The 23034-nt window shown below is 45.8% G+C and overlaps 1 protein-coding gene across 1 annotated transcript in view; it reads left to right on the forward strand.

Annotated features, from left to right (window-relative positions):
* The window catches only part of ANKRD13A (ankyrin repeat domain 13A), a 39640-nt gene extending 20404 nt beyond the window's left edge, over positions 1-19236 (forward strand). The window contains exons 7-15 of the mRNA XM_027863300.1: positions 789-855; positions 2091-2172; positions 2954-3015; positions 3553-3683; positions 4494-4651; positions 5533-5646; positions 11662-11822; positions 14868-14935; positions 16088-19236. Of these exons, the coding sequence (XP_027719101.1) occupies positions 789-855; positions 2091-2172; positions 2954-3015; positions 3553-3683; positions 4494-4651; positions 5533-5646; positions 11662-11822; positions 14868-14935; positions 16088-16283 (1039 nt within the window). The 3' untranslated portion in view covers positions 16284-19236. The remainder of the gene's footprint in view (positions 1-788; positions 856-2090; positions 2173-2953; positions 3016-3552; positions 3684-4493; positions 4652-5532; positions 5647-11661; positions 11823-14867; positions 14936-16087) is intronic.
* Positions 19237-23034: the final 3798 nt, after the last annotated feature.

Here is a 23034-nt window from a genome sequence, read left to right on the forward strand (position 1 = left end):
GTGCCAAACCTGACATCACATGACTACGCCCATTAATGGTTCAGGCTGTAGTGGGTTTTCTACGTGGCCCACCACAATAATGGCGTCTCTCTTCCTTTCCTCCCCCGCCCTTTTCTGAGCTGTGGGATGGCCTGTGCTTCATTGTTCTAAGAATTCCTCAATTGAAGAAAATCAATTTGTTATAGAAGTCCAAGTTGGTGATGAGAGCTTGCTAATTTGGATAATGTAAGTCCTGACTCAGGGCTGACTTCATCTAGCAGGATCTCTTGTGGTGGTCTGCCTCCCTTCTTATGACCCCGGGGCTCATGCCCAAGAACTCCCCCAGCCCCTGCGGTCATCTAGAGAGAATCCTAACGGGAAAGTGCTTCACACATTGGATTCTCGCCCCAGATCTTCGAGGTAGAGAGTTTGAATATTGTTCCCATTTTTCAGATGAAGAAACATCCTCAGAAGGGGAAGTCACACAATTATTAAGTGTCAGCCGAGGTGGATTCCCAGGTTCCTCCCACTGTCCCCAGCTGCCTTGGGCTAGTGAGGCATTCACCATGCTGCTGCTGCAGATCTCCCTGCCAGGCCTGGGGCCTACTGGTTAGAGAGTGGGGAGGGAGGGAGGTTGTGACGTTGGCCCTCTCTTTGCTTTAATGTTGACAAGATGACTGTAGTTTCCAAGGTTCTTAATCCCACCTCTTTTGCTAAATTCAGCTGGAAAAAAAAAATGAAAAGACTAGAGGGGTGAATCTGAATGGCATGTTGTACATGTACAATTTGTGGTGTTCACTTTTTATCAGAACTAAATCCGGATTCTGGGGCTGGAGGACAGATAAAGCAGAAGTTGTTAATGGTTACGAAGCAAAGGTAAAATGAAACTCTTCAAATAAGATTTCATATGGCTTTTGAGCTCCTATGCAAACGAAGGCCTCTTCTGGGCCTTCCTGGCACTTTAACCCTCAAGGTGATTGGGGTCTGGGGGAAGGACTTGAATAAGTAACTGCTATTGGGTCTGACTTGGGAAGACTTAACTCCTAGAAGGGGGAAGCTTTTTTGAAAGAGAGTGAGTACAGACTCTCTAAGCAAAACCCAGGCCAGCCCCTTTAAAAAAAAAAGTTTCCAAATTTAACACAGTTGTTTACTTGTTTTTAAAATGAGTTTTCTTTTTAAATAGTAAAAATTGGCTTTTGTTAGTTTTTTTTTTTTTAATTCTAATCACAATGGAAGAGTTTCTACCACTTCAGTCACTATATCAGGGATTGGATTTTTTGGTTTTTGGGTTTTTGTGTGTGGTAGAATAAAGCTTGTTTCCCTGAGATCTCATATACTACAGCTTTCTGTTAATTGTGGCCTTTCTTCTGAGCTGTAGCCTAATGATGAGACAACAGTCATAATGATGACCCAGAGGTGCAGTGAGATCCCGAAATGCCTTCTGAATTCAGTGTTGTGTTCGACGTGGTGACTTTATTATAAGTTTGAAAACTGGCAACCCCTCAGTGAGCTCTCAATTGGAACTCTGTTAACCAGACTATTGGTTAACCCAAATATCCCATTCCCCAATCATGTTGGTGTGGGTTAAGTGCCATCCAAATAGTTAAAACAAAACAACCCACTGTCCTTGGCTCATTTCTCCCAGTCTCCTAGGCTCAGAGAACCTTGCGTTCCTTATTCCTCTTCGTCCAGCAGATGGCTGCCTATGCCAGATACTCTTAGAACCCGATTCTGTTAAAGCACAAGAGAGATGACGGAAGAAAGAAATTCAGCCCGAAAACCTAGATCAGCCTGAAAACCTAGACATGGGTGACATGTTCCCATGACAGAACTGTAGGGAGAAAGCAGTGCCAGTAGGATGGTGAATCGACCCATAGGGATGTCACTGCTTACTTCTCATGGAGTGACTTGCTGCTGTTGTATTTGCAAACCTGGAGCTTTGTAGGTTTGATCATAGCCAGGGATCCCCGGAAGTGGAGTTTGTGTTCACCATTTCCTGTTTTTTTCCAATGGTTCAGAATTTTTGCGCTTGGTTCATTTTTAAAGTTCTGATGTTGACATTCTGATTTTCTGTGGGTAACTGGTCTCTTTTTTTTGGAAATTTCCCAAAGGTTTACACAGTAAACAATGTAAGTGTGATAACCAAAATACGAACAGAACATTTGACAGAGGAAGAAAAAAAGAGATATAAAGGTAACTTTTGGGGGGTCGGGCCCGAATGACAGGGCCTTTTGTTGCAAGGTCTGTTGAGTTGTTGAGTAAAGAAAGCAGGAAGGCCACATTTTCATGTATTCATGTGATGTGGAAGGGATAATTGTAGTCTTAAATAGTTTTTTCCAAGTGTTATCCAGTTTGAAAAAAGAAAACCCAAACTTGTAATGGATTCATTTTTTTCTTTCCCTTCAGGCCACCTTTTTCATCAGTGAGAATAAAAGCCTGAGAGATTCACAGATATTAAATAACTTAAAAGTTCATAAAATTTATGAGTGTTAGAGGCCATCTCTTTTCTGCATCCTCCCAAACCCCGTTTTACAGATGGGGAAGGTGAGGCTTAGAGCATTAGGTTTTCCTGGCGAGCCGTAGCAGAGTCAGAACTGGAACCCAGGTTTCCTGATTCCTCTACATGAGAAGACCTACATTCTCCAGTGGTCATCAGTCAGTCCATTAACAGGCATTTATTAAGTGCTAGTGACTTGTCCGGCCCTGGGCTCAGTGCTGTGGATAGCACGATGAGAAATGAACCAAATAGGCCCTACTAGCAGGAAGCTTCACCTACTGGTGGGGGTAGCAGGGCTTGGCCAGTTAGGGAAAACCTTTAAAGGTGATGGAGCTGGCCCTCCAAGCTCCCGTCTTCCCATCTGACTTCCCAGCCCCGGCCCAGTCAGACACATCAGTGTACCAGAGGCTTGCTTGCTAGGGGAATGTGACTGATACGTAGCACTTTGAGTTAAGGTGTATGTTTTTCCTTCCATAGCTGATAGGAATCCCTTGGAATCCTTGCTGGGGACTGTGGAACACCAGTTTGGTGCTCAGGGGGTAAGTGCAGTGGGCATTCCAAGGCCCCCCGAGTAAATCCGGGAGCTCCCTGGGAAAGGCTGAGGACACTGAGGTGGTCCAAAGGTGCCTTCTGAGGTTAGAGAGAGAGGAGGTGTTTTTATTTTCCTTTTACAAATGTCGAGACCTAGAGCGTGAAGGAGGAACAGGGAGGATTATAGGCGGATGTTTGAAATTGTGGGCCTTTGTCTGCCACAGAGGGGGGACTAGGCATTTTTCCTCTTTGTTAAAGGATTGTGACAAGAAAGTGTTCACGGAATGGAGAGAGATGAAGCACATTTTATTTCTTAATTACTGAAAAGGGAAGCCATTAGGCTCCTTAGGCTGGTGGTGGATGCATTTGTGACTCATGCCAATGTTTTATTCAGTGGCTGACAGTGCTCTCTCCATTGAAGACATTCAGTATTTGAGCTTCTCTCTCATGCCCGTGGGTACAGTCTCTACAAAACTGGGGTTTCAGTGGGCAGCATCGGCAGGACGGCCGTGTGTGTGCAGTGCTCTCCTGGGTCACTTTTGCAGGACCTCACAACTGAGTGTGCGACAGCAAATAACCCGACGGCCATCACGCCCGAGGAGTATTTCAATGAAGAGTTTGATCTCAAGGACCGAGACATAGGACGACCAAAGGAGCTTACCATCAGAACCCAAAAGTAAGGTGCTGACGGCAGCAGCAAAGGAGCCAGGGCCTGCTGTGTTCTCGCTTCCAGAATTCTTGTTTGGACGCATGCCTTTTCTGTTTTAGTGCATGTCAGTGTTTGGTGTTTCCTCTTTTCATGCTTAAAACCCACCCCCCAACCTTTCCAGCTCCAATGTTCTCCAGTTCTAATGTGACTGAAAAACATGACTAGACACGGCAAGCTCCTGGGCCGTGTTCCTTTCTCCCACCCTATACGATGGGGGGAGGTTCTCTCTTGTGTCCGTGCTTGTACTGGTGAGCCTCAGTCTCACCAGGAGGGGGTAATCTTCACCACCTGTCATTCTATGCCTTCAAAATAGCTAACTCTGCCCTCAGTCCACTGTCAAGGGTCACTAAAACGTAGACTTGTTCCACCACCTCAGGTTCAGACCGAGGCTGTGGAAGTGAAAGCCCGTGCGGCTTGGATTCCTTGGAGTTTTGTTTTTGTAAGCTTGGTTTCTGAACATTGAGATGCTTTGTATATAGTAGGCACTCGATAAATGTGTTTTGAATTTAATTACTAGCAATGTTTGTGAAGGAGTGAGGTGGTGGCATCTAGCCCGTTATGTCTGAGGAATCTGATTTCCTTGTTAGCCAAATAATGAAGGAGTGAAAATGCTTTTACAAAGCCCCAAGAAGGGCCAAGGATGCCTGTGGAGCAGTGAGAGTCCCTGCCCTCCCCTCTTGGAGCTCCCTCTCTAAGATGGCGGCAGGCAGCCCCGACGGCTGGGGGGGCTCCCGGGCCATGGCGATGGGCCCAGCGTTGTCTTTGTTGATCTGACAGGTTTAAAGCCATGCTTTGGATGTGTGAAGAGTTCCCTTTGTCCCTGGTGGAGCAGGTCATTCCCATCATTGACCTCATGGCCAGAACCAGCGCCCATTTTGCTAGACTGAGAGATTTCATCACTCTAGAGTTCCCGCCCGGATTTCCTGTCAAAATTGGTAGGTCTGCCTCTCTGTGATTTCCTGTGCTCTTTTTGTAAACTAAAGTAAGCACAAGCTTCAGGACTCAGGCAATTTCTAGGGATGTGTCCTGTGAGAAGTCAGAGGCGTCTGGGAGCCCCCCAGGGATGGCCCTCTTTGTAGAGACTGATGAACTTGATGCGGTGGTGCTGATGGTGGTGTGCCGTGGGTGCCCGCCCTGCTGCAGAGGATGAGCTGCCTGGCTTTGACTCGAACGTGACCCTTCCTGAGCCCTGGAGAGGGTTAGAGCCTAGTGACTCGTGTACCAGCTTCTTCACCACCTCCTTGTACTGGCAGAAAAGCCCTTTAGAGAGGCCCGTAGGCCGACGGTGGACTCCCCGCGCCAGACTGATGTGTAGTTTGTAATTTTAAATCCTTTTAATTTACACCATATTCTCTGGTTCTTGATTCTGTATAGAGTGAGTCTTACATGGGAATGAAGGTCGTTTGTTGGAGAAAATAAACCACTTAATTTTAAGGCCCAAAGACGATTGATTTGTATATCCGTCTGATGCCTTGGTTATTTTAATGTGAATCCTGTTAAATTCAAACCTTAATATGTGATACTTCCTTATGAAAGGGGCCAGGTTCACCAGGGAAGGTTCTGGTTTTGGTTTCTTACATTTGGACGCAGTTCAGGTCCAGGATTGTGGGGTCAGAAGGTCCATCTCTGCCCTTTTGCCCTGGGACACGTTGATACAGCTGCTTCTGTGACCCGGGGTGGCCCCAGCTCTGGAGGCAGTGTGGGGCTGTCAGGGCTTGGGGGACCTGCTTTTTAGAAAGTGAATCTAAGCCACAGTCGCTTTGCATGGGGAAGTAGACGTCATGGATTCCAATGAAAACACTTTTTTTTTCCCTAGAAATTCCATTGTTTCACGTCTTGAACGCACGGATTACATTTGGAAATGTCAATGGCTGCAGTACAGCTGAAGAGCCCATTGCCCAGAGTGTGGACGGGGGGCACGCCGACCCAGGTGAGCAGGGCCAGAGGAGACAGTGACTTAGCCGGTGTCTGGGGCAGGATCTGAACCCACATCTTTTTGACTTCCAGTCCAGGTCCTCATTCATTCTGCCTTGTTACCTTGAAAAATGAAGTAGTGATAGCTCTTTGGTCTTGGAGTCTGGAGGACCTGAGTTCAAATCCAACCTCAGGCACTTGACACTTAATAGCTGTGTGAACCTGGGCAAGTCACTTAACCCCTGTTGCCTCACCAAAAAGCAAAAAAAGAAAAGAAAAGAAAAGAAAAAAAAATGAAGTAGTGAGAATATGTGGAGAACTTTTTTTCTTTTTTCATTAATGTGCACTTCCTAAAAGGTCTGTTTGAAATTAAACTAAATGATCAGATTTCAGTTCTGCTATATTCCAAAGTGTCACGGCCGCTGCAGTGGTGAGCATGAGACCAGCTCAGTGCTCAGTAACCCGGAGACGCATGGATGAGGCGGGAGACAGCAAGATGGCAGAAGCTCCTGTTTATTGTAAGCTGGGTGTGACCTTTATAGCCCTCAAGGCACCTTGGGATTGCATGATCAGAGCCCTCCAGCCAGTCAGTAGATCCCCTCATAGCATGCAGGCCTCGTGTCAGGGTCGTGAACAGGATGTGCACGGGAACGCTTAACCATTCAGAGGAGAGCCAAACCAGCCATGGTTGCTGCGTGTCCACAGAGGAGAGGTCAGTTAAAACCTCCTTGCTTTCCCACAACAGACTGTGACCCTCACCTTCCTGCTTGGAAGCCAGGACTCCGATAGGCAGGGTGCAGCCCCGTGACAATTCCTGTGTCAATTCCCCCTTTTTGTTTTAGAGGAGCTGCCTATGCGGATGGATCTCTGCTAGGACTTGTACTTGGCTGAGATTTTGCGAATCATCTCTATAATAGCTTTTAGTACACATCCCACAATATTAGGTAAACAGCATAAAAGTAAGCACACTACAACAATCAGTATAATCCAATACTCAAATGACCCCCACCAATTGGAGGCATTATCAAACCAATGTATGATTTTCTCTGCTGTTTTGTCAGGATTCAAGTCCTGTTCAGAAGCCTTTTTGATTTCAGAGGCTAATCTATATAGAGTTTCAATGTCAGATTCTATCGTGTTATTTAAGAATAGACCATTCAAGTGGTTTCTGATTACTGCCCAGTTGTAAGTAGAATTGTCATGTGTAAGTGTCATGCCATGATTGAACAACAGTCCCACTTAAGTTCATGCAAAGGCGGTGCGCCGCTACACAAGTCTCCACGTGAGGCCAACCAGACCCAGAGTCACTGTTCACCTTACATTTGTCCAGACCCCCCGCGCGCAGGGAGGTGGCATTGGAGCAGGGCATCCCCTGTCCGCCAAGTAGGTGAATCTGGTGTAGCCCCATGCCGGGAATGGTCATGGCAAGGGTGACGTTCTGCAGTTGTATGGAGCCCTCCACGTTGTTGGTGCGGGACCAACGAAGCGGCTGCCGCATGGACAGTCCTGTGAAGTTGTATTTTACTGGCGATGAAGTCGCATTAGTTTGTGTGAGGAGGTCAAACTCATTCCTCACCATTCGTGATGCGTTTCCCTGGAACACAAGGTTAGGCAACTGTTCACCCCAAGCTACTACTCAAGGCCACGGGGGTCCATGTAGATCGCCCACCGGTATGGCCCTGTCTCATTTGCTCCTGTCGCAGGTATTGCCAGGCTAAGTAGGATGAACACCGATAGAAGCTGACGACTCTGTCTTGCCATGTCTGTTTTGTCCTCTTCTCTTTCTTTTGCTGGGTCTCCTCCTTTTCTTCCTGGGGTGTCTCCTGAGTAGGGACAATCTTGAGAGTTTTCGTTGGCACCCACTTAGCTCCTTCATCTGTTGAGATACAAGCATACCCTGGTCCCCAGGTTAGTACCCTGAAAGGTCCTACCCATTCATTATTGGGATTTTTCCACAGGACCAATTTCTTTTTATCTGTGTATATTGTTGGGCCATCATGATTTAGGGTAGGTGAATTGTGAGGTAAAAAGAATTTCATAGCAGGGGTAAGGTCATTACCATCAAATTTCAAATAATTTATAGTATACAAGATTTTATTAATCTGTCTTTGAGGGGATAACCGCTCAGCTCCCCCTTTTTGTTTTTGAAAGAAAGTTTTGATGGTTTGGTTCATTCGTTCAACAATGGCTTGACCAGTTGGGTTATAAGGAATACCACATATATGCTGTATGCCAAACTCTAGAAAAAAGACTTGTAATTGCTTGGCAGTATAAGCGGGCCCATTATCAGTTTTTATCACACATGGTGGGCCAATTATAGGATGATAAAGGTGATTAATAACATGTCTAACAGTTTCTCCTGTTTGAAGAGTAGCTATACAAAATCCAGAAAATATATCCACAGTAACATGGAGGAATTTATGTTTCCCCAATGGTGGAATATGGGTAACATCCATTTGCCATAGAGAATTAGGAAAAAGTTCTATAGGATTGATACCAGAGCGAAGTGATGGTGAATTGAAAGGGACACACTGAGTGCACCTTTTCACTATACCTCTGGCTTGTTCTCTGGTTATGCCATAAAGGCGACGTAGAGACCTGGCTGACATATGATATTTACCATGTCCTTCTTGTGCCTCTTGACAATTGCCTATAAGCATAGAATCCACAATATTATTCCCTGAAAATATGGGACCTAATCCATCTGTATGGGATCTTACATGTATTACATACAGAGGATGTTGTCTTGATCTGATGCATGATTGAAGTTCATGAAACAATTCTGTTATTGGTGAGCCTTCAGGTTTAATATATGCTGTTTCGGTGTGAGAAAGTACACCAGCAGCATAATGACTGTCTGTAATAATGTTAATAGGTTGAGGTATTTTGCAAGCATGTAGAAGAGCATATAGCTCATTCTTTTGAGTGGAAGTGTATGGAGTCTGTATAACTGTATGAATGTCTAAGTCAGGACAATATATAGCAGCTTTCTTTTCTTTAGTAGCATCAGTATAGACATTATAGCCATCAACAGGTGTATTCCTGACAATCTTGGGAAATATCCATTGCCAGTTGTTAGACCATTTTGCAAAGGAGTATTTTTGTCCTGCTTGAATATTACCTAGATTCAATAACACAGTCCAATTGTCATCATAATATAAAAGGGTCTCAAGTCTTTCTTTTGTAACAGGGACCCACAAAGTGCCTTTCTGCCCACTAAGATGTATAATACGGAGAAGTGCCTTTTTAGCCAACATAGAGGCTTCTTCTAGATAACTAGTTAAAACTCTTTTATTACTGGTTTTGCTGTATAACCATTCTATAATCTTTTCTTCTTGATGAAGTATAATGTGTGGATGTTGTTGAGCCATTATCAATGCGGCTTCAATCTCCTTCTGTGGAGATACCCGATGGCTGTGATTTCCTAACTTCCTAATGATTTGTCTTAAGCTTTGTTCAGCCTCAGGGGTCCATTTTCTAGGAGAATTTAAGTGGGGATCCCCTTTTAAGATAGAATATAAGGGTTGCATCTCCTCATTAGTAATGCCTATCTTTGGTCGTATCCATTGAATGTCTCCTATCAATCTTTGGAAATCATTTAAAGTTTGTACCTTGTCTTGTAAGTCTAGGAGGTTGTAAAGAGACGTCCTCCAAGTCAAGCTGAAATCCCAGATATTGAAAGGGAGGTTGTTTTTGCACTTTCTCTGGTGCTATCTGAAGCCCTTTGTTTGTTAGAATGGATAACTGTTTCTTGGAGCATTTGCTCAAGGACTTCTAAATTGGCATGACTACAAAGAATATCATCCATATAGTGCACTAAATAGGCTCCTTTAGATTTAATTCTTAAAGGCTCTAGTAGGTCTGCTATATATCTTTGGCAAATAGTAGGACTATTTTTCATTCCTTGTGGTAAAACTTTCCATTGTTCGTGCGACTAGTTCCTGAATTCTAGCCACAAAATCAACAAATGTCTCAGTAGGTTTCTGCCAGGCAGCGGTCATAGACTCCTTTGCCTGCCCCTTTTCTGGTATCCTAGACCAAGCTTTTCTAGCTTGTACTGCAATTCTATGATAGCCCTCCTCAGCATATCCTAGCTATTGGGCAGTGGTAGCAAAATCCCCTGTGCCACTCATCTGTTCGAAGAGGACTTTTCCTTGGGGTCCAGGTGCCAGTTGGTATGAAACCATATGGCACTGATCTACAAATTCAGCCATCCAAAAGACAGCAGCTCCAGGCGTCAGAACTGCACGGGCTATTGCCTTCCAATCATTTGGACACAAAATAGAGTTAGATATAACCTCTAATTGATATATTACAAAAGGTGAAGTAGGTCCATATTGGGCAACTGCTTGTTTTAATTGCAGCAAGGTTTTAAAAGGAATACTTTCACGCCTCCTCCGTACCTGCCCTGGATTAAAGGGATCAGGTTCTTCAATGACCGGATAGAGGCCAATATCCCATTCACTAACATCCACACCCTTTTCTTTTGCTTCTCTAATGCCCTTTTGTAATGGTGATTCTTCACCCCTGGAAGTTGCTGGGTGCGCGCCAAGGTGACCACACCCACTTCCCAAAGTCTGTGGCGCAGCAAGAAATTCTTTTGCAGGAAGCTTTCCTCTAACATCCTGTGCAGGAATATCTGTTCTTGTTGGTGGAAATTCCGTACTATCCTGCTCCCGCAATCCCCGATTCTTGGGAGGGGTCACTACCAAGTTTCTTAAAGTGTCCTCCAGCTCCCCCAAGTTTGAATAGTGTCCTGGGGGTGGCCGGAGAGGGAGGTCTGCGAGATCCTTTCTTAGTTTGGGAGAGCAAGGTCTACTCGCAGAGGGGGAGGGGAGGGAGGAACCTGTCTGAGTACAGACTGGAAAGCACCGGACTTCTCTTTGCTTTTGATTCGTCAGAAACTGTTTTACAAGATTGTAGATGGTATAGTCTAAAAGCCTAACTTTTCCAGGGCAACTACCATCATACGAGGTCAGCTGCTCCCCAAACACCTTCCATCTCCCTGGCTCAAAGCAACCCTGTTCTGGGAGCCAGGGGGATACCTGAAAAGCCAACCTCACAAATTTTCTAAGATCTTTTAGGTGTATCGTTATTCCCTCATTCTTTGCTACCGTATATAAAGCTCTGGCGTAATTCTCCTCATCTGTGGGAAGGAGAAGCCCTATATTTTGCCCCATTGTGTAAAGCGAAACCTTTACCTTCTCCGCCCCCCAAGGACGGGAAACGTCTCAGAGACCCGATTCCGTCGGGCTGAAAGCTCGAAGCTTGCTGAAGTGCTATTCGTGGAGTTTAGACTCCACCCGTGGGGTATCTGTCAGGCCTGTCATCGATCTGCCCCACGTTGGGCGCCAGTTGTCGCGGCCGCTGCAGTGGTGAGCATGAGACCAGCTCAGTGCTTCGTAACCCAGAGACGCACGGATGAGGCGGGAGACAGCAAGATGGCAGCAGCTCCTGTTTATTGTAAGCTGGGTGTGACCTATATAGCCTTGCTTAGTGTATTGGCAGCTCCTTGAGGGCAGGGACCTGCTGTGCCTGGGCCATCCAGTAGGATATGTGTGGATTCAGAGGTGTTCCCTCAGGGGCTCCTGCCACACTTGCTGCGATTTGATCTCTCTCCTTTAAAAAGCAGATAAACCATCAGAGACTTGATTATTGAATTTGGAAACGGGCCAGGGCCACTTTGAGCTCCCGTGCACACGTGACTGCGGCTGGGAGGAAAGGCCGTGCGGGTCGCCCGACGTCCGTCCACGCGGCTCTGCTTGATGCTGGACTGGTCATCCGAGGGGACTCTTGGTGGTCATGTTTTTAAAGGACTCTTCCTCTGTCTCTGTGCAGATTGTAATGCCCATCCACAGTGACACGCAGCCAGGACATGGGCTGGGTTTGAGCAGTGAATGACCCAGCCAGCTTTTTACTGTTTTTCCTTAGGCTTAGCTCCTCCTGCACTGCTTGTTTTAAGCAGACAAGAGCCGTCCACACTGGCAGTCTGCCCCCAGCTCAGCAGCCTGTGTCTGCTTTTGTGTTCCAGCTTCCCTGGTCTCTAACTTTGAGGTTGATCAGTCTGTGTTTGAAATCCCCGAGTCTTACCACGTCCAGGATAATGGCAGAAACATGCACTTGCAAGACGAAGATTATGAAATCATGCAGTTTGCCATTCAGCAGAGCTTGCTGGAATCCAGCAGGAGTCAGGTGAGTGAGCCAGGGCTGCGGTTATCGAGGGCCCAGACCGTCTGTCCCGCAGGGGCAGGGGCCTCCGTGTCCTTGCAGCACTTGGCACGTACTATGGGGATGTGTGTCTGCGTCTCATCACCTCGTTGTGGGAAAGGAGTGGGCCTCGTCAGCCTTCGTATTCTCTGCTGCCCTTTTGTAAAACCTCTAACAGCTGACCTTTGGCCGGTGCTGTGTCTGCCTCCCCCAGGAGCCTGGCTGTTACATACAGGTGCTGAGTGATTTGCCTGATCATGGGGTGAGGAAGCATCTCTCAGCCATCTCGGGCTCAGCTTGTGCACAACAGCTCTCTCACTTTCCAGACTTGCTTATTACTGTCAAGGCCTCCACCATCCTCCCGGACACCAGGCCTCACGGTCCTCCTGTGCATCCTTACCCTGCACAGCTGGTGTCTGGCCTCATGGCGTCTCTGCCTTTCAGTCCTCTCTCATCCCCCTTCCCCACCCAGTCGGCCACGCCTCTGGTGCAGGCCCGCCTCTGCTCATGACTGGACTGCTCTGGACAGTGGCTGCTGGGGGGCCTGCCAGCCTTGAGGTCGCCCTCCACTTAGGTGCTGCCGGCCTGACCACGTCACTGCTCCTCAGCCCAGGGAGCTCCAGGGGCTCCCCTTTTCCTTCAGGGTCCTATAGAAGGTCCTCTCTGTGGGTCTGCGCTGGCCCACGACACTGCCACCTCCCATCTCTCTGCCTTCGCCTGGGCTGTATCCCATCCTTGCCAGGCCCTCCGCTTAGGGCCCACTTGCCTTCCCCCTCACCTTCGCCCCCTTGCTCCACTCCCACCTTTCTGCAGGAGGCCTTTCCCCTGCCCCAAGCTGGTAGCTCTCCTTCTTCAGATTACCTTCCGTTTACAGTGGTTCTCCAACTTGTATGGTTCTCGTGTTCCTTGTTTACGGGTCGTGTGGCCCGCTAGGACGGCCGTTCTCTGGCAGCGGGCCCTGTGCTTTTGTCTTTCTTTGCATCCTCAGCACTTAACAGAGTGCCTGGCATACAGAAGGAGTTATTAAATGCTTCTTGACTGACTAACCCTAGACTTTCCTAACTGAGAGCTTGGCACCCTCGCCACTGGCCAGTGGCTGATTCCTCTCCTCAGTTACTCTCTTCTGCTCATTCATCTGTTAGCTTATAAATGTGTTTTTGCTTAAGAGTGTGCTTGCCAAGGGGGTGTGTGTGTGTGTGTGTGTGTGTGTAAAATACTGTGATGCTGGTGTGGCTCTGTCTCAGACAGAGACAAATCCCTTTATTGTGATTGTTTAGTAAGTGGTAAAACTAGTGGGTTTTTTGTTTCATTTTGGTTTTGGTTTAATTCTGGTTCAGATGAAGCTGTTCCCCCTTCAGTTACAAATCTACCCTAATTTTATTATCATCTAGAGTCTATTTTTTAAAATGGGAATAGCATGAGCTAGATACTTCATCAATACTTCACTCAAATCAGGTCCTCTCTCTCTATAGCAATCCCCTGATCTTAGTAATTATCCTTACACCAACGGACATAAGGTTAGTTGGGCATGACTTCTTCCTTGGGAAGCCATGCTGGCTCTTGGTAAATATTTCTTTCTTCTCTTGATGTTCACTAACTCTCTCTTAAAAGAGATTCTGTCATATTCACAGGAATCAAAATTGAGATCATTGGCCCATAACGTGCCAACACTATTGTCTTCCCCAAACTCTCTCAATTTTAGTACCTTCCCATTTATCCTGTATATATAACCTGCTCTGTATATACCTGCTACCTCGTAAGCTCCTTGAGGGCAGGGCCTATCACTTGCTTCTTTCACAGGGCCCTGCATTGCCAGTAGTTTGGGCTGTAGGTCCCATCACTAGACATGAGGGAGATAAAACTGTGTCCTGCTCATGAAAGTATAAGAGCCTGACCACACATTCGTACATAGGGAAGTTAGCACTACAGGCCAGGCATGGGCAGCAGACATATCTGGTTTAGTCTTTTTCTCAAAAAAAAAAAACCAAAAAACCCAAAAAACTTTGAACTCTGAATCTCTCTTCCTGCTTAAGTGGTGATGTTAAGTTCACAGTAAAAAAGAAATTAAGAAAAAATGCTCTGACTCTTCTCAAACATTTGCATAAGAACATGGTTGATTGAGACTGGCAGGAGTCCCCAGGTGAAGAATGCAGAGAAGAGGCAGAGGGGGTCTGAGGCCAGGTGTGGTGGATGCATTAAAAGCAGGAAGGAGTTTGGTCTGAACCCACGCCTGAGCAGAAACCAACTCACCAGCCAGGCTTTTCTCAGAGAACTCCAGTGATGTGGAATCCCCCCTTCTTGTTCCTTCTTTCCCTCCCTTTTCCATCTCTCCTTCCTCCCCTTCTCTTGCTTTCTTCTTCCTTCCTCTCACTCCCTCTTTCCCTTCTTCTTTGTCCCTTCCTTCCTTCTTTCCCCTCCCTCTCTCTTATTTTCCTTTCCTTCCTTCCTTCCCTTCCTTCCTCTCTCCCTCTTTCTCCTCCTCCCACCTGTCTTCCTTCCCTCCCCTGCCCAGTGCATCTATCCCATTCCAATTCTGACCAGCTTTAATCATTAGCAAGTTTTCCTTATTGAGCCAAAGCCCGTTTCTTTGTAATTCCTACCCACTTTTCCCAGTTCTGCCCACTAGGACCAGCTGGAACAAGCCTGATACTCTGTCGCAATGACAGTCTTTCAGATATTTGAAGATGGCCATCATTTTCTCACCCCTCCGGGTCCACAGAATTCTCTTCTCCATTTTTTACAGCTTTTAGTGAAGACGTTTATTTGGGGTACTGATAAGGTACACCAAACATTTAGGGTTAGACCTCTGGATGGCTTAGTGTGAGGCTCATGATCCTGGATCTCTGTGAAGGCATCCCGCTTCCCCCAGAGCATCCACCTCCATGGAACGGCAGATCCAGCTCCTTGACCCTGACGCCTGGATAGATATTGTAATGATGATTTTCTCTAGTTCTTCTCGACAGGCAGAGATTGCCATGGACTTCCCTGCTCCAAGAATTGCCAGTTGACGCCTTTCTTTTGTCTCCCCAGGATGTTCCGGGGCTGCCTTCGAATGGGGGACTCAGCAGTCCACACCTCTATGACTCACAGTATGAAAGGTAATGTCTTTGGACTCCCCCTGGGTAGTAGAGCATAATTTCAACAGATTTTTACTTTTTTTTTTTAAGAAATACTATGAAATGAGGTGTCCCCTGTGTTCCAAATTGGTTTTTAAAATCTTATTTTTATTGGTATCTTTTGTTTTTATATCGCCTCCACCTCCCCGCTTCTACCCAGTGAACCATCGCCTCCCAACAAAGATCAGAGAAGAAAGAGAAAAAAAGGCAGTTCAGCCAAATCAACTGGCACAACCACTCTGTCTGACAATGTCTTCAACATTCCACGCCTGTAGACCCCCATCTCTGCAGAGGAGCTCTGCTAGCTCAGCTCTGCCCTGGGACTCACTTTGGTCATGCTGATGGCACAGCTCTCCGTTTGGGGGCCTGTTCTTTCTGACTTCATTGTTATCATTACATAGGTTGTTTTCCTGATTCTCTTTTCTTCACGCCTTCCCATTGTCCTGTGAATTTTTCATGTTCATTTTTCTTATGACAATAATGTTCTATTCATTGACGGCCACTGTTTGCCTGGCCATTCCCCAGTCATCACAAATGAGCCTTTTCTTTGTGATGGATTTTTTGGGTAATTCTCACTTTTTTGTCTCTAAGTTTGTAAGGACAGGGAACTCTGCGGGGAAAGCTGCCCCTGCTCAGTGTGGCCCATGGGCTGGCTCCTCTCTGGTGCCTCATTGCACAGGCTCAGATTGGGACCCATCGATGTCTTCGTGACCATGTCCTTCCATGGAGACTTTGCCTGGGCCGGCTACCTTGTCCTCCCTCCCTCCCTTGTACCCCATGCCCGTCCTCCTCACATTGACCTGCCTTAGGATAGTGGGTTCGTGACACTCAGACTTGGCCTGCTCCCCCCCTCACCCTCCACCCCGGTGGTTTTTCACTGTCCTTTGTGTCAACTGAAGCTTGGAAGCTTCCAAGATGGTGGCTTCCCATGAATCACAGCCATGGGGCATCACAAGAGCCTGATGGGATGTTTTGGGGTGCCCTCTTCAGCCTGGGATCTAGCCTGCTGCCCTGGTCCCATGGAGGGCTCTTGTGTGGTTGAATGTGAGGGGGAGAGGGTTGGAATTAGGAACAGAAGAGGGGGCTCGTGGCTTGAGAAGGGTGTGTGGCTTACAAGGCCTTGTTTCTTCCCAGGGCTATTCAGGAGAGTCTGCTCACTAGCTCCAATGGTCTCCGGCCCAGTGCTGTGGAGGAGGCCAGGAATTTTGACAGTGATTTGCAGCTTGCCATGGAATTATCCGCCAAAGAGCTGGAGGAGCGGGAGCTGCGGCTCCAGGAGGAGGAGGCCGAGCTGCAGCAGGTCTTACGGCTGTCTCTCACCGAGAAGTAGATCCCCCCCACCCCCTCCAGCAGCAGGGGCCCGCACCTGGGCCTGGCTTCCCGCATCCTTGCTGGTGGGCTCCAAGGTGCAGCTTCCAGTGGGCCGTTTTCTGAGGAGGGAGGGTGTGCAGAGCTGCTGCACAGCCAGGCTGGGGCATCTCCAGACTCGCACCCTCAGTCCCCGTAGGCCGGCGCTGGCTCATGGGTCACCTCCGCTAAAACTGAACCTAACCAAAAACTCTGCCAAGGTTTGTAGGCTCCCGTTTATCAAGGAATGATGGGAAAATACCACAACCAAGGTGCTTTTATATGTGTGTGTGCACACTTGTACGTTACACGCACATGCACACGCACACGCACACGTTTGACATCGACGTGAGAGCAGAATGTGGTTTGTGGGGCTCACCAAAGAAATGGGTCTGTGCAGATCTCCCACCTGGAAGTGGGATTTCTGGTCTCATGGACGCTTGCTCTGCCCACGTTCCCGGTTGATGTTCAGAAGGAGAAATGTATGGCATCTCTGAGACTGTGATGAACTCTGCATTGGGTTTGGATCCGTGTCTGACCACAATGGTCTGCCAGTCTGCTGTGGAGAGGGGGCAGCTGAGCCTGAGAAGGCGATTCCCATCTGAGTGGTACCTCCTCCGGCCCCCCGGGGGTCACCATTCGGTCAGCATGTCCCCTAACCCTCAGCCCCCAAGGGGGTACCCCTAGGAATCTTTAGCTTTGGCAGTTCACCTATTGCATAGGGAGGATTAGGGCAGCCTGAAACCAAAATAAGAAAGCTTCCGTGGAACATGCTGTGTCTAGGGAAGGAAACATACACCAAAGTACATCGAGAAGTCCCAGCTGGGCCGTGTTGTCAAGGGAGAAGAATGGGATTATAACTAAAAGGTCAGCTTAGTGTTGATTGAGGGCTCTCGAGCAGCCCAAGGGGAAAGTTCTAATTGCTTTTTACAGTTCAAATCCACATCTTTCTGGATATATATTTTTTTAACCGACTCTTTTTATTACTTTTGAAAAAAAGAAAGAAAAGTCTACTCCCACCAGTAGCAATACAAGCATCTATTTTAACCAGGTTTTCTCAGGCCTTTTTTAATACCTTTAGCAATTTAACTATTTTGTCTAACCCTTCTGTAAATACCCACCTCACCACATATAGAGCACTGTTGAATACAAACAACTACACTTTGCACCACAGGTCATGTGTTTGTTCCTGTAGGGATTCCTCTCAGCATTGAAAGACCTTGATGGGCGGCCCTCGAGCAGACTCGGCTGCCGTTCTGTGGAGGGGCCCGGGAGATGGAGGGGAGATGGGTGTTGGGTATCATTTCAGCATCCCCCTTTTAGGGTTGCTGGTAAAATGTTTCTAGTCGTGTAGGACAGTTTTTTAATGCCTTATAATCACCTACCTTTTTGTGTAATTGTCTGATTAAAATTCCTTCTATGCACAACAAGGCCAGTAGAGTCTGCATTGCATTTATCTCAAACTATGCAGCTTATGAGCGTTTTGTAAACCTGACTTTGAACTTGAATGGAGTAGCTCGTTGGGAACTGCTGGCGAGTGGATGAAGGCATTGATTCGCTGATGTGAATCCCGTCAGCCCAGTGAAGAGGGACAGCTCAGCCTTACGTCATTCACAGACGGGTGTAGTGCGCATAAAATGCCGCTGCTTTGGAGGGCGGTCATCTCTCGGTATTTCAGTTACGCTCTCACGGCTGGGTTTTTTTTTTTTTCTTGGCTCAAAATTGGAGAATAGTCCTCTGTGTACCCTGTTGTGTAGAAGAAATGCAGAGAGGTTTTGGATGGGGTAATGGAACTTATTTCTGTCCTTGAAGGTGCTTTGATTTCTTATGTGGAAATCCTTCCCTCTTTCTTCTTTCCTTCCTTCCTTCCTTCCCTTTTTCTTCCCTCCTTTTCTTCTCTTTGCTTCTTTCCTCCCTCCTCCTCTTCCTCCCACTGATGCTGTGGTCAAACATCATTTAAGAGGTGTTGTGGACTAAGAGTTGAGCCCTCTCTGGTACACTCAGAGACCACCCTATGGTGTCCCTGAGCCTGTACTGCAAGCGTTTCTGGCCCAGTGTAGGGTCTGCCAGAGCTGAACTGGCCCTCCAGTAACAGCCATTTCTGTATCACAACAAGGCATCAGAGGACTGTATGGTGCAGTGTTACAACCTTGATTAAATTCTTACTCAAACCCAAGGTCTCCTCCCAGCCTTCTCAAGGCTTCTGGAATAGAATTGGTGCACCACTCTAGAAAGGGAGGAAGCTTCCAGAGGTGTCTCCTGGCTCTACATAAAAGGAGAGTGGAGGTCAGGATCACGGCTCGTTTTACATCTTTCTTCTAGGCTGGGAAAGGAGAACCAGTTTCAAACATTTCTTTAATGGGATTTAATGTACTGTCTCTTTAGGCCATACTTCAGGGGATCTGTATTCTCGGCATGAATTTTCTTTCTGCCATTGCAAAACAGAACCTATTAACACCCTCATATGGCATTTGTCCACATCCAGTCTTTTCATAGCGCAGAGATCTGTCAACTTATTTTTTAAAAAATATTTTGATGATGATATCTCAATATGATTGGTTTCCTTTGTAATCTTCTGTATTTTATTTTGTGCACTTAAAAACATGATTCTGAGAAGGGGTCCACAAGTTTCATCAGGCTGCCAATGGGGTCCATAACACAAAAGCAGGTTCAGAACCTCTACCATGGAAGAGCTAACCAATGCAGAAAGCCTTCCTTGGGTTCTTTTCCTATTTTGTGGACATACTGTTACAACATTCGAGCCATCCATCTCTTTTTTTTTTAATTTTGGTTTTCTCTTTCATTGTGAACCTAAGCATTATCAACCACAAACGTTTCAACATACAAAGAACAAAAGGGGTTGTATGTGAAACTAGTCGGCTTATGTACAACTCATTTGAAAAACTTTCTATTAAATTTAACACAGTAAGAAAATTGCCCTTTGTGTACCCTTCCGAATTTTTTTGTTCTGTGTTTTTAAAATGCTTTATTGATGGGGGGGGTTGGGGGGGCATCTTTCTATCACTATTAACCTTACTTTTTTCACCTCTCCTCCTCCTAGCCCTTTCTTGTAACAAGTGTAGCAAAGGAAAACATATCAACATATTTGCCATCTTTGAGGGTCTATGTCTCCCTCTGCACCTCAGGCTTATCACCTCTGCCCAAAGGCAGCAAGTGAGGTGAACATTAGCAGCAGTCTTTTGTTACTACTTTGATCAGAATTCTAGTCATTCTCATTTACAGTATTTCAGGTGTATGTGTGGATGAATGAATGGGGAATGAATGAATGAAAATGCATTTATTAGATGCTATGTGCCTTTATGTTCACATGAAATGCAAATATGCAAAAGTGAAGTGTTGATACAAATTGTAAAGGAAGCCGGTCCCTGCCCTCAAGGAGCTCCCATTATTAATAGAGGGAGGCAATAGTCTAGGGTAGCCAGGTGGTGCCATAGTGGATAGAGCTCTAGGCCTGGAGTTGGGAAGACTCATCTTCTCCAGTTCAAATCTGGCCTCAGACACTGTGTGACCTTGGACAAGTCACTTAACCCTGTTTGCCTCAGTTCATCATCTGTAAAATGAGCTGGAGGAGGAAATGGCAAACCATTCCAGTATCTTTGCCAAGAAAACTCCAAATGGGGTCACGGAGAGTTAGACATGACTGAAATGACCCAGTAGTATCACCATATATAGGAGGCTTCAGCTTTTAAGTCAGATGGCCGTGCTCACTGATCCTTAAGGTACAGCATCAAGGCTTCTTCAGTGGTCTTTCCATGAGTATGTATCTGTTTCTGATGTTGTAATAATCAGATTATTTTCTTGATTCTGTTAAGTTCACTGTATCACACCATGCAAATCTTCCCCAGCTTCTTTGAATACTTCACATTTATCATTTATTAGGTTATCCATTCCATTCACTTATCACAGTTAAAGCCAGTCTCCATATCATGGGTACCCTTTTATTTCCAGTTTTTTACTGCAACAAAAAGTGCCGTTCTGAATCTTTCTGCATATATTGGTCCTTTTGATCTTTAGGAGAATCTCCGTAGTAGTGACATCACTAGGTCAAAAGTTATGTTCAGTTTAATGACTTTGGGGGAGTAGTTCTAGAGTGTGGAATGGCTACACCACAGCTCTGCCAATGGTGCTTCCCATCTAGTAACCTTCCTCTTTGGTAGGTGACTGGGCTGCCTCCTTTTCCAGGAAGACTGATCTCGTTGGCATCTTATTTTATTTTTGGAGGTGGGAGCAAAAGTTATTATAGTGATATACAGTATCCAGAATGCTTCAAAAGGCTGTCCATGGAAATCTAGTTGAAAATTATGCTTTTTAAAGTTGAACATTTGAGCATTTATTACAGAATGAGGGTATTCCACTCGCTAACAGTATCGAACCTCGAGAAGACTGAAAAACTCATTGCACTAGGAGCAGGGAAAAGAAAGCTTGCCTTGAAAGGGATCTTCCTGGACCTATGAAAACACTGTGGAATGTCTGTTCATTCTCAGTCTCCTGAGGCAGAAAATGAGTCCTAAGGATGAAGATGTAGAATGTGGAAGCCATAGGAGTGGCTGGCATTCCATTGCCTGGAAAGACCGTTTAGAAACCATCTAATCCAATGCTTTTCTTTTGCATGTGAGGAAATGATGAGTTCAGGGTCATCGATCTAGAACCCAAAGGGACCTTGGGGCTGGAGAAATGAAGATTAGGGAGAATACATGCTTTGCCCGAAATCACAGGTTGTCAGGATCAGAGGAAAGATTTATACCCAGGGCTTTTGACTCCAGAACCAGTGCTTGACTTTCTAAGGTTACCATCTTAGTGGTATTGCCTGGATTAGAACTGGAATCTTTTGATCCCTCCATCTTTCTACTCAACCACACTTCCTCTCTGTGGGGTAGATGGAGTGGAGACTTAGTCTTGACTTCTAAAGGCATCTGGGTAAGAGTCCAGCTTTCACTGTTACACAAACCATGGAATCAGATTTGTATTAGGTCTTAATTTTTGTAGGCATAGTTCACAATTATGATGTGCATCACCATCTTTCTGCCAGAAGCATTTTCTATAAAGGCCTGCCAGTTTAATCTTAAATATTCTGACTTCATGGAAAGATTAACTTCTAAGATTAATCAGATTCAAAAGGGGATTTGAACTCATTAACCTTAAACTGCTCTAGAAAATCTTATCAAAGAATAATACCTCCATTCCTTAAAAAAATATTTAGCACCCATTGTTGGTAGCATCGATACTGCCAACTAGTAACTTTGTTGAAAATGTTTTGAACCTGCAAATCAGTAATTGATTCTCCAACTCTGGCATTAAGTAAAGAAGTACTTTTAAACAATTAACTTCATAACAAACAGCTTTACTCTTAGATAAGTTCCTTGGAAAACAATCTAGATCTTTTCATTCCCGGGTCTAAAGAAGTTTGTTCAGGAGGCAAACTTTCACCTACAAACTCAACGTCTTGTTTTATCACTTTAAAAATATTTCACGTAGGAGCTTTCAAATTCCCATGTGCGCTGTAGAGAATGGATCGATAAGAGAATTAGCCTTATAGTGTATAGTATAAATAAAACAGCCTGAATAAGACTACTGTTGTTTGAAGGCTGGCATTTTCATAGCCAAATTTTTTTAACTAGGTATTGGAAATTCACACCAGAAGCAGCTTTTATTTAACCTTTGACAGAGTCAATCTATGTGGTAGTTCTTGCCAAAGCATAGTAGTATCACATTTTCTTTGAGACATGTTTTAAAAGTTTAGGAAAGTTGCATCGAGATAGCTAGTGGTTCAGTGGAAAGAGCGCTGGGCTTGGAGTCAGGAAGTCCTGAGTTCAAATTTAGCCTCAGACACTTAACTAGTTGTATGACTGTGGGCAAGTCACTTAACCTCAGTTTGCCTTAGTTTCCTCAACTGTAAAATAGGGATAACAATGGTTGTGACGCCCAGATTAGATATTTATAGCTTAACATAGTACCTGGCCCATAGTAGGCTCTTTAAAAAATCTTTATTTCCTTCCTTGTGACAGAAAGATCCCTGGACTTGGACTGCCAACGTTTCCTAGCTGTGTAACTTTTGGCAAGCCAGTGCAGTGGTCATAGCACACAGTGAATCTGGAATCAGAGGAGCTGGCTTCCAACCTTGGCTGGACTACTTTCATGAGGTTGGGCAAGACAACCTCTCTCTGGACTCTAGTTTCCTAAGGGGGTTGGATAAGATCTGAGAGCCCCAAGGTCCTTTCAGCTTTTATTCCTGATATGGTTAGTTGCTTTGCTTCTCCACTGAGTCCATTTTCTCATGAATAAATAGGATTGTTATGAGGAAAGTGTTTTGTTAATTATGGTACTCCAGCAATGCTCCAATGGCTCCAGTCCCATCCTCGTGGGCATCTCCTTTCTGATGTTGATGGCACCCCATTCTTGCCTTCCCTGTAAAAGTATGCTGTGCTTACAGAATGAGAGCAGGATTTATGAACCTATAATGAGTTCTCTTGAATCTTATCATCTCTCCATAATTTCATGTCTTAATGAGTTACTGTGACTGGAAAGCTTCATCCTGGGGTCACTAGCCCTCTGCTGCTGGGGCTGGTCCTTGGGTGATGGCCTGAAGCTGGGCTTACGTTCAAACATAGAGAATGTGGGGAAACTGCCCCATCATTTTGAAGGATGATCAGAGTGGGATTTTAGTGGAGTATTTTCAATTAATAGTACAATAGCCTATCAAAATTAGTGACTGT

The sequence above is a fragment of the Vombatus ursinus genome, unplaced genomic scaffold, assembly GCF_900497805.2.
Source record: "Vombatus ursinus unplaced genomic scaffold, bare-nosed wombat genome assembly UNPS02001287.1, whole genome shotgun sequence".
In the NCBI taxonomy this organism is placed as follows: domain Eukaryota; kingdom Metazoa; phylum Chordata; class Mammalia; order Diprotodontia; family Vombatidae; genus Vombatus; species Vombatus ursinus.